This window comes from Mustela nivalis, assembly GCF_964662115.1.
Source record: "Mustela nivalis genome assembly, chromosome: 3".
Taxonomy (NCBI): domain Eukaryota; kingdom Metazoa; phylum Chordata; class Mammalia; order Carnivora; family Mustelidae; genus Mustela; species Mustela nivalis.
The window spans coordinates 140,913,079-140,931,831 of record NC_139022.1 but is presented as its reverse complement, the minus strand read 5'-3'; the positions used below and the strand labels follow the sequence as shown (position 1 = coordinate 140,931,831).

The window sequence follows — 18,753 nt, the reverse complement described above, 5'->3', positions numbered from 1 at the left end:
ATGTTCTTTCTTCTTTTTTTTTTAAGATTTTATTTATTTATTTGACAGACAGAGATCACAAGTTGGCAGAGAGGCAGGCAGAGAGAGAGAGAGAGAGAGGGGGAAGCAGGCTCCCCACTGAGCAGAGAGCCTGATGTGGGGCTCATCCCAGGACCCTGGGATCATGACCCGAGTCGAAGGCAGAGGCTTTAACCCACTGAGCCACCCCGGCGCCCCTAAAATTTCTTTCTTAAACTATGGGTTGCATTAAAAATAATGTAAAAACATATAAACATATAAAAACTTCTAACTGCAAGATTCTCATCTTTTCCTATTTTCTTTCAGGCTTCAAGAACATCTATGCTACATTGATCCTGCCATAAATTTTTAAAAAGGTCAAATATCTTTGAATAAAAAGACATTTTAGTAAGGATTCAATTATGTTCTTAAACATGAGCCTTTGATTTCCCCAGTTTTTATTCAGGCAAAGAGAAGAAAGTGTTCTGTTCTTTTAATTATCTTATGTTGGGCGGGTTCTGTCTCTTCTTCTGCTATTAGTTCCACACATGACTCAGGTTTTCCTCACCAACTGCCACATCTCCTAGCTGGCTGCCTTTCTACTTTTTTGGATTTCTTCTTGTCACCTGCTTTTAATAAAATGCTAAGATTTATGTCAGCGGTAATTTAATGGATACCAGGCCATTTCTATGACCTAGCATAAAGCCTGGTATTAAATGGGTAATCAATAAGGAATGGTAGAGTCAAATTGAATTCTGGCCATCCTTTTTTCTACCTGTTGGTATCTAGTTAATGTCAATGACATGACCAGACCTATGGGACATTACATATAAACAGTAATAATGAGCGTATTACTTAGTTCCATCAGGAATAAGACCCTATCAGTTAAACAAAAAGGTAGAAATATGTTGATAAGGCGTTAGTGCCTTACAGAGGGTTGAGCTACCCATGGTTTGCCTACAGTTTCTACCACGAATGAAATAGATCCTACAAGAAACCCAACTGTAAACCTAGGCTGGTGAGAATGATAGCTTCTTGAATATAATGTTTTGAGGCAAAAAAAAAAAAAAGTCATTCGTGTTCCTTTCTTGGTCCTTAGGCTAGAGAGAACAGGCTTTTGGCAGGGTTGTTTTTTAGCCTGTGTCTCCTGGTGTTTCCAGGTTGCTCTCTTCTTCAGCTTCAAGTCTGGGATAGATGAAGGAAAAAGAAAATCAAGGAAACTCACCACCGTATTATTATTCAGTTCCCGGGTCTAGCCAATCTGTTTTCTCTCTTGCTTACTGTCTTCCTATGTTTATTTTACATATACTTCATTTGTACTTAGTGGTAAAAATAGGGAAAGTATACCTATTACAGAACCAGAAGCAGCTGTATTGTTTTATAAATTTCAATTATGTCAACCTGGTAAATAGTGTTATTCCAATCATTTGTAACCTTTCTTTCTATCTTTTGTGTTAATGTTGCTGGTGTTGGAAGTGTACATCCCCAATTGCACAGAATGTGAAGTAGATAATATTGTCTGTTTTCCAGTTTTACTGCAGACGTGGACATTGGGCAACTTTACGTACTCTCCAGATTTAGATTAAGTTCTTTTTTTTTTTTTTCTTCCTGAAAGATGGGTGAAGAAATCTAACTTTTCCAGCCACCATTTTCCTACAAAGATCAGGAGAGATCATCTTCTTAATGTTAGTGCCTTTCCTATCTGGCAAAACTAACATTATGCCAGTACACAAAGGATCTTTTAAGCTTTTGAAAACCAGGGAAATGGAGCTCCACAGAAGCAACAGGTAATTATTAGCCAAAGACCTCTCTGTATCTTCAACAGATAAAACTGTGTTGGGGTGCCTGGGTGTCTCAGTGTGTTAAAGCCTGCCTTTGGCTCAGGTCATGGTCTCAGGATCCTGGGATTGAGCCCAGCATCTGGCTCTCTGCTCAGCAGGGAGCCTGCTTCCTCCTCTCTCTCTCTCTCTGCCTACCTCTTTGACTACTTGTGATCTGTCTGTCAAATAAATAAATAAATAAATATCTTTTTTTTTAAGTTTTCTTTAGTTGGAAAGTGTATGCAGTTTTCTTTTCTCACTTGAATTAATTTCTGAAGTAACTGATTCTACAGACACTAGAAAGTTTGAGACTAGTGCTAAGCAGATCCAAAACCCTATTTATGTTCTTCCCTTATTGTCACTCTTCTTATGATCCATACTTCACTAAACCTCCATATCCTGCTCCCAAAGTCATAGGTCCCCAAGATAATTTATGTCTATCGTTAACTGAATTTAGATATTCATGAAAAAGTTGATTTCAGTTATAAAAAATAAGATGTTAAGTTTCTTCACATTCTGGTTTTACCATAAATAATAAACCCATAATATAACCAAGAAAGAGCCAATGGAAGATTTGAATATGGCAACAAGATCAGGTTGTGTTTTAAAAATTGCACTCTAGGAATTCATATACATTGAGCACGTAGAAGAATTCCCCTGCAAGTTGAAAAGAAGGCATGTCACATTCATGTATGAAAAGACTGCATTATAAAGATGTTACTGACTCCACTCAAAATTCCAGGAGGGTTATATCTTAGTGGACTAGACATAATATCTCCAAAACACATCTGGGAAAATACATTCTCAAAAACATCCAAGAAAGAGACGCCTGGGTGGCTTAGTCAGTTAAACTGCTGCCTTTTGTTCAGGTCATGATCCCAGGGTCCTGGGATCAAGTCCCACATTGGGCTCCTTGCTCGGCAGGGAGCCTGCTTCTCTCTCTGCCTCTGCCTGCTTGTGTGCACGCTCTTTCTCTGACAAATAACTAACTAAATAAAATCTTCAAAAAAACAAAAACAACAACAAAAAAATTAGAGAACAAAGTGAAACACACAAAAATGAATAGATTTCTTCCTTTTTTCCTTGCATACATATTACTGAATACCTTTTAAATGGCTAATAAAACCCCCTTGCAATGTACTACAATTACAAGGTTTATATCGGGTACAGGTAAGATCTTTTCCTTCATGGGACATACAATCTAATTACCTAGGAGGCAGTGTTATGTAGAGACTAAGAGGACTGGCTTTGGAATGAGGGGCAAGGAGGAGAAAATCAAAGATGCCGCCAAGAAAAGCACAAGATATCATACAAGGCGTTCATGATGTTGATCTAAGAAGACTGCTAGATGTTAAAGGGAACATTCATTCTCTAAGATGAGAAAAAGTAAATGAATACAAGCTTTGTAGTTAAACACACTTGTGTTTGAATCCCATCTCTGACCATCGGTAGCTAGTTACTTCATACCACTCATTAGTAGCTAATTAGCTCCAGCAAATGAATATACTCTTCTAAGCTTCAGTCTCTTTTTCTTTTTCTTTTTTTAAAGATTTTATTTATTTATTTGACACAGAGAGAGAGATCACAAGTAGGCAGAGAGGCAGACAGAGAGAGAGAGGGGTAAGCAAGCTCCCTATCAAGCAGAGAGCCCGATGCGGGGCTCGATCCCAGGACGCTGAGACCATGACCTGAGCTGAAGGCAGAGGCTTAACCCTCTGAGCCACCCAGGTGCCCCAGTCTCTTTTTCTTTTATATAAGTCTCACACTGCTATAAACCTCATGGGATTATTATAAGGAATAGATGTAATGATACCACATAATACCACAATACCACATAACTAGGTATTGGCAGAAAGAAAGGGATGGATGAATGTGTAGATCCCTCCTAAGGTGATATGAAGAGAGGCAGAAAAATAGAAAGAAAGGTAAATGATAAAATTTCCAGAATTATAAGGCAAAGAGAAAAAAAAAAAGTGGAGTTGGTTCGTCCTGAAGCTTCCCTACTTGATAAAGAAGAGGTGAACTTTTCTACTCAAAGACATATAGGGGAGGCATGTCAGATCGTTGAAAAAATGGATTAAAAAAATAATTACATAGATATGGGTGGCATAATTAGCAGCTTGATATTAAATAAGAGGCTTCCTTAGGAGTCTGGCAGGTTTAGGTAACCAACTAAGATAAACTGATGTGTAGTGTAGGAAAACAGGAAGTTGAGTTTATTCTGACTTGAAAGAAGGGAAGAATGAAGGGAAGGATATCAAGAAAGTATGGCCATATCAAAAAGTTAAATATAAATGTCAAACTATGGGACTCAGGTTGAGAAGAAAAGGCAAAACAGCAAAAGGTGTGCTAACTACTTGAGAGAGTTTAAGGTTTATGTATAGAAACTTTCCAGTTAATGGCACGTCTTTAGGCTTTCCTATGCTGAAGTAGAGGGACAAGTGGAGAAACTGGGAGGCTTGAGTACTGCAAAGATTACTGGTTATGGTACCCTCGTTTCCCAGGCTAATGTGAGAAATCATGTCCTAGAAAGATAAAACAGGTAAACCTCCTGAGAAGCAGAATGAACTAAGTGACCTCAGGAGGCAGAAGAGACCAGAACAATGAATTAGCCTTGAAGCAGGCAAGAAAGTCCACCAGATCATCTGGAATTGGTAGGCAATTAACCCTTGCACATATGGTCATATGGTCAAGCTTTTGCAAATATGGTCCTTCTTGTTCTCATGATTCACAATCAGAAACCACAAGGTTGGAACCTTAAGATCTGTCCCTGCCTCCTGGAACAGGAAACACCAGAGGAGGTGGTTCAAGAGAGGGATCAAAGTAGGAAAGAGCGGTTAGATTAAGTTCATGCCAAGTAAGTGGTTACTCAACTGAGCTAGGAGGCTGTTCCCTGTGTTCAGCATGCCCCTGGCCACAGATTCATAGAACAGCAACTTTACTCCAGGCTAGCTCTGACCTCAGGGTGACTAGAGCAGGCTCACATTCTGCAGCAACTCACTCAGGTAATATTTCTTCATCTCCTCCATCCTTAGTTCACATTGGTGGTAGGATATCTGCATTTCTTCTCTGTCAGTAGGTTTTCCCATGTGTTTATTCTCCTCCAGTATCTTCCTTTTGCTTCCTCTGCACATGAAGGTAGGGAAAATTTCACTAGCAGCTAATAGGGTTCTCCTTCATTTCTCTGCATGCCCCCCGCCACCAGCTACAATCTGGAGAAGAGACAGAATGGACAGAGTAGGACAGGAGGAAGTTGAGGAAATGACTTGGAAAAACATCTTCTCTCTGGTCCTAAGTATTTCTGTCCCTACAAGAGAAGAGTTTGGTTAAATCAATTGACAATTTAATATAGATAAACTCTTTACTTAAATAGTATCAGTTGACCATTTCAATATGCTTTGAAGTTCATATTTTTTCTAAGACACTTCTAGGAGATGTTGAAGCTAGAATTTGAACTTGGATCTCTCATATATATATATATAAAATTATGTGTACCTATATAAGAATCATAAAAAAATATATTTAGATCTAAATATGTATCCTGATTCTTGCTTCAGGGAAGGTATACATAATTTTTATGATCCAAGGCCAACAATTCTATTCATTTTTTGTATTTGAGCATGTGTAAGTGGTCTGCAAGAAGACACCCAGCTAGTCTATCCTGGTCTATCCCAGGAAATCAAAGGACTCACATTATAAAGTGACTTGTCCCTGATAATTCAGGACAGTCCTCAGTTCACACCTGTTTATTCAAAATTTTTTATAAATACGTAGATTGTTTCATATGAACACTCCAGTGTAGTTGGTAGATTATAGGGTGAACCTATGTAAAAGGAACATGCCTGGGCCAGCCCTGATGAGAGCCCTGAGCCCAGTTCCTCTCCCAGCCAGGACTGGGATTACACATGGCTTCTGGCAGGGGAGAAAAAAAAAAAAAATTAGTGGTTTACTTTCTCTCTTTGGAGCAGAAGGGCCCTCAGTTCTGAATCAGGCCAGTGGATCAGTAGATCCTGATCAGTGGATCAGGCCAGTGGAGACCATCATGGTCAAATTTATAGGAATGCAACACCTCAGCGTAGTAGGTTCTCTCATGTTTGGAAATCCACCTGTGCAAGATATTAGGCACAAACTCTCTCAAGCCTTTTCCCAGGTCTCACCAGAGCAGGACATTGCATGAGATCAAAATGGCTGCTTTTTCCTACACGACCATATTTTTCCTGGTTTCCTCTACTTTGGCACATACTGCTTTTTCAGGTAAGCAAACTTACAAGTCTTGGGAGAGAAACAAGTGGTATTCTTTAAGTTGTAGAAAAGAAAAATTGCCATGTGTGACCAAGTGGGGAATGTTAGGCTGGACCACGCAGAGTGGGCATCAACTGGGTATCCCTGTTAGGGAAGGGAGTTACTGTGGAAAACCCTCCAAAATTTGAAAATGAAATAACATGTTTCTACATAATGCATGGGTCAAGAAAAATTCAAAAGGCAATTCAAAATTATTTTGAACACAAGGAAAATAAAACAAAATGAGCAAAAGTTTAGGTTCAGAGAAGGGTCATTACCTCCATACCCCTTTTCCCTTTCATTCCAACCCCACAGCCATCTTCACAGAACCAACCTCTTTGATCTCTGTCTTTACTGTGTTAAATAGAAACATATGTGTGCACATTGTGTCATTCTCCTACTTTCTTATATAAAAGATAGCATATTACAGATACCTGTTTGCAACTTGCTTTTCTCAATATACAAATATCCTGTAAATCAGTACATATCAATTCACAGGGAGCTTCCTCATTCTTCTATCCAATGATACAGAGCTTCCTTGGATGGGTATACTAAAGTTTGATCTATCAGTCTTCTACATATGGGCATTTAGTGTTTTCCAATACTTTGCAATTACAAACTATGCTGCAATAATCTCATGTTTATGTATTTTGTATTGTTTGAAGTGTATCTTTAGTGTAAATTCCTTAAACTAAAAGATATCTGATAGACTGGAAGAAAATATCTATAACACATATCACAGATAAAGGACTAATATATCTAATACCCAAGAATACTTAAAACTGAGGAAAAAAAACCAATTGCCAAATGAGTAATATGCTTATATATACAATTCACACACACATACACATACCCCAAAAATATAGAAATGGCTCTTAAATCTGTATAAGATATTCAACTTCATTATAAAAAAAAATGCTAATCAAAACCATGCTCAAGCACTTCACCTACTAGATAGCCTTTCCTATACTAAGATTAAAAAGAAATTCAGTTGATCTTTGCATGGTCTCATTTCTTAGGTTCAGATGTATTTGAGGTTTATTCTTATATATGGTATGCAGTATATAATTTAACTTTATTTCATTTCTACTAGATGGAGGCCTTTATTTTTCTTTTTTATTACTATATCTAGCCATTTTTGTGATTAAAAGATTCTGGGTTTTTTTTTTTAATTAGAAAGAAGTATTCCTTTTTTTTTCCCTACAGTATTTTCTTTTTTCTTTTTTTTTAAATTTATTATTTTTTATAAACATATATTTTTATCCGCAGGGATACAGGTCTGTAAATCACCAGGTTTACACACTTCACAGCACTCACCAAAGCACATACCCTCCCCATGTCCATAACCCCAGCCCCCTTCTCTCAACCCTCCTCCCCCCAGCAACCCTCAGTTTGCTTTGTGAGATTAAGAGTCACTTATGGTTTGTCTCCCTCCCAATCCCATCTTGTTTCATTTATTCTTCTCCTACCCCCTTAACCCTGCATGTTGCATCACCACTTCCTCATATCAGGGAGATCATATGATAGTTGTCAAATTTCTCCGCTTGACTTACTTCGCTAAGCATGATACGCTCTAGTTCCATCCATGTTGTCGCAAATGGCAAGATTTCATTTCTTTTGATGGCTGCATAGTATTCCATTGTGTATATATACCACATCTTCTTGATCCATTCATCTGTTGATGGACATCTAGGTTCTTTCCATAGTTTGGCTATTGTGGACATTGCTGCTATAAACATTCGGGTGCACGTGCCCCTTTGGATCACTACGTTTGTATCTTTAGGGTAAATACCCAGTAGTGCAATTGCTGGGTCATAGGGCAGTTCTATTTTCAACATTTTGAGAAACCTCCATGCTGTTTTCCAGAGTGGTTGCACCAGCTTGCATTCCCACCAACAGTGTAGGAGGCTTCCCCTTTCTCTGCATCCTCGCCAGCATCTGTCATTTCCTGACTTGTTGATTTTAGCCATTCTGACTGGCGTGAGGTGATATCTCATTGTGGTTTTGATTTGTATTTGCCTGATGCCGAGTGATATGGAGCACTTTTTCATGTGTCTGTTGGCCATCTGGATGTCTTCTTTGCAGAAATGTCTGTTCATGTCCTCTGCCCATTTCTTGATTGGACCATTTCCTTACACCACACACAAAAATAGACTCAAAATGGATGAAGAGCCTCAATGTGAGAAAGGAATCCATCAAAATCCTTGAGGAGAACACAGGCAGCAACCTCTTCAACCTCAGCCGCAGCAACATCTTCCTAGGAACATCGCCAAAGGCAAGGGAAGCAAGGGCAAAAATGAACTATTGGGATTTCATCAAGATCAAAAGCTTTTGCACAGCAAAGGAAACAGTTAAGAAAATCAAAAGACAACTAACAGAATGGGAGAAGATATTTGCAAACAACATATCAGATAAAGGATTAGTGTCCAAAATCTATAAAGAACTTATCAAACTCAATACCCAAAGAACAAATAATCCAATCAAGAAGTATTCCTTTTTAAAAAAATTTTAGAAAGATTATATATGCAATTGGCATAGTCTATTCCTGGAAAGGTTGGTAGGCTTCTTGTTTCCTCTGGGAAAAATTTAAAAATATAATTCAAGTTTCTCTTTGAACTTTGGAAAGTCTAACTTTTGGAAAGCTAGAATTTTCCAGACTATTTCAAAGATCATATTACAGGGGCGCCTGGGTCGCTCAGTGGGTTAAAGCCTCTGCCTTCGGCTCAGGTCATGGTCCTAGGGTCCTGGGATCGAGCCCCACATCGGGCTCTCTGCTTCTCCCTCCTTCTCTCTCTGCCTGCCTCTCTGCCTGCTTGTGATCTCTGTCAAATAAATAAATAAAATCTTTAAAAAAAAGAGATCATATTACAGTGAGAGATAAGAAAGAGCAGGACGATGATAAGTCTTTTCTTATTTCCCTCTCCCACAGCCAGCTGGCCACCCTCTATCCCCAGGCAACACCAGCATCCTCACACAAACTAGTTTGCCAAAATCAGTCAGTCTCTCCAGAGCCAAGGAGCCCTTAAAGTTTCTGATCATCACCTTACTATCCTCTTTAGTTTGGCGTCTTGGTAGGAATAAGCCCAGTATTTTATTTATCATAACATATTTAATTAAAAAAACTTCAAAGTACATACACTCATCCCGATGCAATGAAGAGGAAACTATAAAGTCAACAAAAATCAGGTAACTTAATGAAAATAACATAGTCTGCAAATTACACCTACAACCTCAACTGGTTTTTACTCTTTCCTCAGTGACATAGAAAATTTATAAAGTTAGGACTATGAAAATGAAGGAAAGAAAGAATAAATGAATAAACTGGTTAACAAAAGAACAGCACCCACAAATTCTGTTGCTATAAATTATTTTGTATACTTTTGTGCAAATGAGTAATTACTTTTTTTTTATTCAGCTAGTAACTTCAGTGGGTGAAATCAAACTCCATGAAGAACGATTTTCTTTTAACCTATTGTGTATGTACTTTGTCTGCAGCATTCTTCAAACCACGTGATATAAATAAATGGCCTAAGGTAAATTTAAATTTCTCAGTGAATTGTGATGCTAATCTGATCACTCTCTTGATATGAGAGACCTAAAACTTCACAGGGGTAAGTAGAACAAAAGTTTTCCATGTGACCTTGGGCATGTATAACCTTTTCAGACTTACATTTAATCTAATGTAGCATAAACATTATAACAGTAAAATGCATCTCTGAGCATTAAATGAAATGACACCTGTCAGTTGCTCAAGCTCATAAAGTTAAACCATGGTAAATACAGGATTTATTCCCAGCCTCAATACAGAACTCTCACTCTCAACAATTATATTGGAGCTCCTTCCCCTAGAATTTCACAAATACATACATATCTTTACTCACAAACTTCTTAGAATGAATTCATGGCATTGGGATTCCAAGTTTAAGTGGAAACTTTACATAGGGGAAAAAGTGGGGATTTTATAATGCTTATGACTTTAGGAGATGAATGCGTCACCACATTTTCTGACACTGCAGTCAGCAAAAAACCTGCCTGACCAAAACCCAGAAGAAAATGTTGAAAAAGATCAATTGAATAGGTATATTTGATATTATTTCTAGGGGGGAGAAACTGACAGGCCAGGAATAGATGGAAGAAAATCTACCGACTGTTATTCATATGACATTTTTTTGATATTTGCAGCCCCCATGTAAAATGTACTACCCACTGGATCCTTCTTATACATCAGAGTGTCCAGATGTGATATCATATGTTTGTGCTACAAATGGCCACACTTACAAGAATGAGTGTTTTTTGTGTGTTGATCAGTGGTAAGTTCAAAATAAAATACCATTTTTTTCTTTGTTTTTCCTCACAGGAATATCAAATAATCTTAGCCAAGGAACTGGATTTACTGAGGGATGGTATATTTATTTTAAGTAACCTCTATTGTTCATAAAAGATTGAGAACATACTATGTATAAAGAGAAAAGTCTTTCTGAAAATTTCAGTTAACATTCAAAGTTGACTTATTTAAAAAAAAGAAAGAAAAGCTTAAGTGGTGTTTTGGCAGAACTGAACAAAGATCATATTAATAGATATCTATAGATTATACCCAAACGATGAATAGAAATCCATTTTTTCAAATCACTCAAAAACTTGTAAGAAATAACATTGACATGCCTATGAATAGTGCCCATAAATATTGCTTGGTAGACATAAATAGATATAGATAACAACACAGACATAGGTAAAGACATAGATAAAGGTATAATTATACATCTAAATAATAAAATGGTTATGTGGGCATACATAGATAAAAATTACTGTTGAATTATATATTCCTTTGCCTTTCAAGTAAGTTCAATAGTAAAATTAGATAAAAAATTAATAATATTCCTCATGATAAATTTTAACTCCATTTTAAGTTGTTTTTGGAAACCAATTTATGTCTTGTTAGTAACTCTTCCATGACTTGTTTGATCTTCTGTATTAAAATCCCCAAGACTATCCTCAGGTTGGATGATTTGCTAGCAGGACACATAGACCTTAGAAAAGCTGTTATATATATGGCAGCTGTTTATTACAATGAAAGGATATGAGTAAAATCAACAAAGGTAGAAAGCTTACAGGGTGGAGTCCAGGAGAGAGCAATCACAAGCTTCCAGTTGACCTTTCCCAGTGGACTCACACAGTGTTTAATTCTCCCATCTATGATGTGTGACAACACATATGAAGTTTTGCCAACTTGGGAAGCTCACCAACACCTTGGTACCCAGCCCTTTCATTAGAAGCCAGTCACCTAATTTTGTGGCACCTGAATGACTGACAACTACTGTTTCCAGGCACCCTGAATTCCCAGAGGTCAAACTGACACAAAGCGACTCAGGACCACAGGGAATAACAACAGACATTCACTTGATCATAAACTATATGGTATGGCCTATAACCTCAGGTTATAAAATCACTCTTATCAGGAGGGATATTCCAAGGGCTCATGGTTACTTCCCAGGAGCTAATTTGAACTTCCCAAGTCTGTTGAACTAACTTTTTAGTGCATATCTTCCTTTGAAAAGAATCTTTATGGGCTTCCAGTGTCATGTTTCCAACCCATGAGGCTGTTATTGCTGAACACTGAAGGAAATGGGGTGTGGAAGCTAGTCCAATAAAGAAAATATGTGTTCATCTTCAGAGAAAGTGCTAGACTCTGATGATTGCAATGTCATTTAAAGGAAAAGAATGGGAACTGAAAAAAATGGAAAATAACCATGTATCTATCATCACAAAGCAAGATGAATGAGAATTCATGAATGTTACCAGACTATGTGGAATTATTAAGTTACATTAGCATTTCTTCCTAATAGCTGCTGTCACTTTCTTAGGCATGAGCTAATTAGGCAAGACACTTGGAAGTGCTTTCTTAGCTTCCAAAAGAAAGCTGGAGTAGCCATACTTAGAGAAAACTCTGATTTTAAACCAAAGACTGTAACAAGAGGTGAAGAAGGGAATTATATCATAATAAAGGGGTCTATCCAACAAGAGCTAATGGTTATAAATATTTATTCCCCCATTTTGGGAGCACCCAAATATATTAAACAATAATGAACATAAAGAAACTCATTGATAACAATACAATAGTAGTAGGGGACTTTAACATCCCACTTACATCAATATACAGATCATCTAAGCAGAAAATCGACAGAAAAACAATGACACATTGTTTTGAATGACACACTGGACAAGATCGACTTAATAGTTATATTCAAAACATTTCATCCTAAAAGAGCAGAATACATATTCTCTTCACATGCACATGGAACAATCTCCAGGTTAGATCACATACGGAGTCACAAATTAGACCTCAACAAGTATAAAAAGATTGAGATCATACCATGCCTATTTTCTGACCACATGCTATGAAACTTGAAAGTCAACCACAAGAAAAAAATTTGGAGAGACCACACATACATTGAGGTTAAAGAATATCCTACTAAGGAATGAACGGATCAACCAGGAAATTAAGGAAGGAATTTTTAAAAATACATGAAAATAAATGAAAATGACAACATGATGGTCCAAAACCTTTGGGGGTGCAACAAAAGCACTTCTATAAGGGAAGTTTGTAGCAATACAGGCCTACCTCAAGAAGTAAGAAAAGTCTCAAACATAAAAACTAACATTATACCTAAAATATCTAGAAAAAGAACAAAAAATGAAGTCAAAAGGCAGCAGAAGGGAAATAATAAAGATTAGAGCAGAAATAAATGATATAGAAACAAACAAGCGAACAAAAATCAACAGTTCAAGAGATCAATGAAACCAGGAGCTGGTTCTTTGAAAGAATTAATGCAATTGATAACCCCCTAGCCAGACTTATCAAAAAGAAAAGAGAAAGGACCCGAATAAATAAAATCATGAATGAGAGGAGAGATCACAACCAACACCACAAAATTATGAATAATTATAAGAGAATACTATGGAAAGTTATATACCAACAAACTGGAAAATCTGGAAGAAATGGATAAATCCTTAGAAACATATAAACTACCAAAACTGAAACAGAAAGTAGTATAAAACTTGAACAGACAGATAGCCAGCAAAGAAATTGAATCAGTAATCAAAAATCTCCCAGCAAACAAAAGTCCAGGACCAGGTGGCTTCACAGACAAATTCTGTCAAACTTTTAAAGAAGAGTTGAAGAGTTAATACCTAGTCTTCTCAAACTGTTCCAAAAAATAAAAATGGAAGGAAAACTTGTAAATTCATTTTATGAGGCCAGCATTACCTTGATTCCAAAACCAAAGACCCCACTAAAAAAGAGAATTACAGGCCAATATCCCTGATGAACATGGATGCAAACATTCTCAATTAAATACTAGCAAATCAAATCAAACAGTACCTTAAAACAATCATTCACCATAATCAAGTGGGATTTATTCCTGGGCTGCAAGAGTGGTTTAATATTTATAAATCAATTGACATGATATACCGCATTAAAAAAAGAAAGAACAAAAATCAAATGATCCTGTCAATAGATGCAGAAAAAACATTTGACAAAGTACAGCATCCATTCTTGAAAAAAACCCTCAACAAAGTAGGGACAGAGGGATCATACCTCAACGTCATAAAGGCCATATATGAAACCCACAGCTAATATTATCCTCAATGAGGAAAAACTGAGAGCTTTTCCTCTCTGGTCAGGAAATAGACAGGGGTGTCCACTCTCACCATTGTTATTTAACATAGTACTGGAAGTCCTAGCCTCAACTCTCAGACAACAAAAAGAAATAAAAGGCATCCAAATCAGCAAGGAAGTAGTAAAAATTTCACTATTCACAGACAACATGATACTCTATATAGAAAACCCAAAAGACTCCACCAAAAAATTGCTAAAACTGATACACAATTTTGGCAAAGTAACAAGATATAAAATCAATGTAAAGAAATCTGTTGTATTTCTATACACCAATGATAAAGAAACAGAAAGAGAAAGGAGGGAATCAATCTCATTTATAACTGCACCAAAAACCATAAGATAAATATATAGGAATAAACCTAACTGAAGAGGTAAAAGATCTGTACTTTGAAAATTAGAACACTTATGAAAGAAACTGAAGAGGACACAAAGAAATGGAAAAATATTCTATTTTCATGGATTGGAAGAACAAATATTGTTACAATGTCTATACTACCCAAAGGAGTCTACATATTTAATGCAATCCCTATCAAAATACCACCAGCATTTTTCATGGAACAAAAAAAAATCCTAAAATTTGTATGAAACCACAAAAGACCCCAAATAGCCAAAGCAATCTTGAAAAAGCAAAGCAAAGCTGGAAGCATCACAAGTCCAAACTTCAAGCTGTATTACAAATATGTAGTGATCAAGACAGTATGGTACTGGCATAAAAACAGACACATAGATCAATGTAACAGAATGGAAAACCCAAAAATGGACCCTCAAATCTATGGTCATCCAATCTCCAACAAAGCATAAAAGAACACCCACGGGAAAAAAGATAGTCTCTTCAACAAAAAGGAGTTGGGAAAATTGGACAGCCACATACATGCAGAAGATTGAAATTGGACCACTTTCTCATATCATACACAAAAATAAATTTCTTAAGGATGAAAAACCTAAATATGAGATAGGAATCCATCAAAGTCCAAGAGGAGAGCACAGGCAGAAACCTCTTTGACTTCAGTTGTAGCAATTTCTTACTAGATACATCACCACAAACAAGAGAAACAAAAGCAAAAATGAACTACTGGGACTTCATCAAGATAAAAATCTTCTGCACAGTGAAAGAAAAAAATCAACAAAACTAAAAGGCAACCTTGAGAATGGGAGAAGGTATTTGTAAATGGAATATCTGATAAAGGATTGGTATCCAAAATCTATAAAGAACTTATCAAACTCAATATCCACCCCCTGTAAAAAACAAATAGTCCACTTAAGAAATGGGCAGAAGATAGGAACAGACATTTCTCCAAAAAATACCTGCAGATGGCTGACACACGAAAAGATACTCAATATCACTCATCATGAGGGAAATACAAATGAAAACCATGATGAGATATCATCTCACACCTGTCAGGATGGCTAAAATTAACAACACAAGAAACAGCAAGTGTTGGTGAGGATGTGGAGAAAGGGGAACCCTCTTGCACTTTTTCAAGTTTTAAATAAAACTTGAAACTAGACAAAAGAACTTTAAAACTGAAGTTTTAAATAAAATCTTGAAACTAGACAAAAGAAAACAGAAGCGTGCAAGTCTTGGCCAGAATTGATACACAGTCATAGCTGCTATCCTTAAAAGAATCCCTCAAGCCTACTCAGTGTAGGACTCTCATAATAACTACCAAGAAAATAGAATGAAAAATATCCCAGGTGCTTCAGAAGTTTTTGATCTCATTTGGCAAAAAGAATACAGGCCTAAAAAAAGTATGATAATAGAAAGCAACACTGGTTTTGTTCAACCAAACAATATTTTAGTAAGTCTTGAAATGGTTGACAGCATTTCAAAAATCAGATTTTATCCAAAATATAGATCTCCAACTTATTTTGAAAAATTAAAGTTGTGTTAATAGGAAGTTAGGATTTCACATGGGAAAAAAAAAAAAAAAAGTAGCAACAGCTGTCTAGTAGCCGCTGCCCATCTAAATGGAGTTCAGGCATTTCAGACAGTCCCACCTCTCTTTTGTGGTGAAGGTGACCCCCTCCACTTATTTATATTACCAGCTTGGCTCCTACAAGGTAACATGTTTGCAATCCCTTACCCGAATGAGTTGATCAGATATACATCAACGGCCAGCCTGAGATGGGGGTCAGGGTGGGGAGTCTCTTGGAAGAAGCTAAGTTTCAAGGATTCTTTTAAAAATGCAAGAGAAAATAGAATGGGAAATTTATACAGGGCTCTCTGCTTTGGAAAACATCTGGAACCAAGAAAATGGTGCGGGGTCTTTAGGGAAATTTAAGCGAAAAATTGTGTTGAGATGAATGTTGTGTATTAGAGAACAGTAATACCTCAAGGGGGAAGGTTAGGCAGAAGCTAGCCCTCTGAGAAAATATATACCAGAGTAAGGAGAATAGACTGTGGTCTATGAGCAGTGTAAACCTGGTGAAAATTTGGACAGAGTGTGAATTATGTGAATTATTAGGCATAGCATTCTTGTTGTGGTCATCTTTTACATCTTGGTAAAAAAAAAAAAAAATCTGGCATTGTTATGTTGATTCCAAAGGTATCAAAATGGGAATGAGTTAGAAGATGAAAGATTCTCTGTTGAAAAACTTCACAGAACATCATTTTGAATAATTAAGATATAGAGAAGGAATGTGGGGTGGTGAGCAGGAAGAGAAGGGTAAAAAGGGAATTGCAAAGCAGCTCCCTTGCTCAGGACTACATTTGGAAGATGAGAGAATGTGAAACAATACCTACTTTCCTTATGATACTAATCTCATTTTTAAAAATCTCTTCTCTTTAGGGAACTTGGTCCTCATATTAAATTTTATAAATATGGAAAATGTGACTGATGAGTGACGGAGTACTACACTTGCTTATTCATTTCACTAATTAATTCCAAAAACTATTTCTTTTGGAATTTAAGGGCATATGATAAATGACATCTATGCTACACCCAAATTTGGAACAAAGCTAAAAATCAAGGAATCAAACAAATGAAGAACCAACTGATATATTTATTACAAATAAAGATAATAATGAAAGAGGTGGCATTTACCCTGTGTAAATGATTGTTTAAAATAAGCTTTCATTTTCCTTGCGTCTTAGATCTGTCACTTCCCGAATTAAACTTAACCCCAAAGTGCAGGCTCACCTGTGAGATCTGACCGGGCCCCACTAATCTCACCTAAAGATGAGCATAAGAAAACATCTCAAGCACACATACAAACACGGCTGTTTAAGACTTTCTACCTCGTACTTGTAAATGAAGCTCACCTTCACTAGAGGAAAAAAATGTTCATATGCTAATAGAAGGAGGGAGAAGTCCCAAGAACTTCTGGGGGGAAAGTATGTTTTTCAGAGGAAGAGTAAATATCATTTGACCCCTGAGTTTTAGCATTTTTAATCCTTAATCATTCCACTGTTCCTAAAACATTGGTCAATAAATTCATTTTTCATTTTTGCTTAATCCGTCTTATAAGCTCTCACTTATAACGGAAAGATCTTGACTAATTCAGGGAGATGAAGCCATTATTCTACTTTTGAGGCTGGGGAAATTTCACTTCATGGCCTCCGTACCATTACCTACTGCTGCCACTAGATGTCAGCCTCACTCTTTTATCGTAATCTGACCAGTTCTTTGACGGGATGGTCCCCACAGTTCTGCTTTCCCCCTCCCCTTTCCAGTTATTACACAGCTCAGTTTTGCTAGCAACAGGGCTTTTGTCCTCTTACATCATCCTCTCTCCTTCCCCTGGCACCCCTGGTCAGTAGGGTCTATCAGGTTGGATATCTTTGGAGCTGGGAAAAATCGTTTCAGGTCTTTCTGTTTTCTCAAGGAGTCTCCTAAAATACAGATCTTCTCTTGCTAATTTTGATCATCTTGTGTAATTTAACATTATTTTATTATTTCATCTTTCCATCTCTATTTTCAAAAATAATAAAAGGCAGACCAAAGAAATGGAACTCCACCAAGTTAAAAGTCAAGGAATGGAAATTAATTGCCTTCCAGGCAGGACTGTCAGAGAGAGAGAAGTTTGGTAAGAGAAGATGGGGACATAGTTATGTATTTCTTTCTAGCCTGGCCATCTGATCTGGACATGTTACATTTAGATAGCACCCATCGTAAAATATGTAGGTATAACCTTAATTCATAGAAACTTTGGCTTAACTGATAAATCTTTTTATCTATTTATGGGTACCACTAGGATTGGTGGCTTCCTGGCATTGATGGTAGCAGCTGAGGAACAGGGCAGAGACTCTCTTTCAGCTCCAGTGGGTACATTTGCCCTCTGGGCTCTGCCACTGAAGGGGGCCCTGAAAAAGAGCCCATGTTCACTCAGACAACAGTGATTTCAACTTAAAGGAGATTCTGTGTCATCTGGGAAACAAGGAGAGGAGAATATGTTAAATACTTCACAATTTCCTCTTCTTAATGAAGTTAATCTAAAGTTCAATCTTAAAATGAAGAAATTTGTGTCAGTTCCAGTGAGGTATGCTTTCTTTCTTTTTAAATTCAGTGATGCAAGCTGGATGATTTCTTCCCAATGCTGGATGAATTCTGTTGTTACTCTACCTTGTGACTCATGATGTGGAATCTTAAAATTATTCATTCATTCATTTGGTAATGATTTGTGGAGCAGTTCTTACTCTGCAATGTAGTGTATACTAGGGGCTAGTGAAGCAAGCAAACAAGGCAGGCAAGATCCTGTTCTCATGGAACCTGCATCGCAGGAGCCAGAGATGAATAATGTGCAAATAAAGCAACAGGCAATAACAGGTAACAGTGAATGCTGTGATGAAAATGAATAAAACAAGGTCATATAATAATAAGTGAGGCATATAATGGGAGTTCGGTAAGTAGACATTAAATGTCTGTGTGAGACCACAAGCTCCCAGACACAGACACTAATTCAAGTCACCAGGAGGAAAGATTATGATAAGAAATAATAAGAGAGACACGTGGAGGAAAAAAAATCTAAAGAAAAAATAGA

General features: G+C 36.9%; 2 protein-coding genes across 2 annotated transcripts in view; one reads left to right on the top strand and one right to left on the bottom strand.

The window, feature by feature from the left end:
- LOC309860956 (uncharacterized protein) overlaps positions 1-18,753 on the bottom strand; it is a gene marked incomplete at its 3' end in the record, with an annotated part of 88,210 nt that overhangs the window by 28,256 nt on the left and 41,201 nt on the right. The gene's annotated exons all lie outside the window — the stretch shown is intronic.
- SPINK13 (serine peptidase inhibitor Kazal type 13) lies at positions 6,002-16,611 on the top strand (the record flags this gene model as incomplete). Its single annotated transcript, XM_082724331.1, has 4 exons — positions 6,002-6,071; positions 9,594-9,631; positions 10,281-10,408; positions 16,563-16,611. 4 exons carry the CDS (start codon positions 6,002-6,004, stop codon positions 16,609-16,611), a joined length of 285 nt encoding a protein of 94 aa, XP_082580457.1.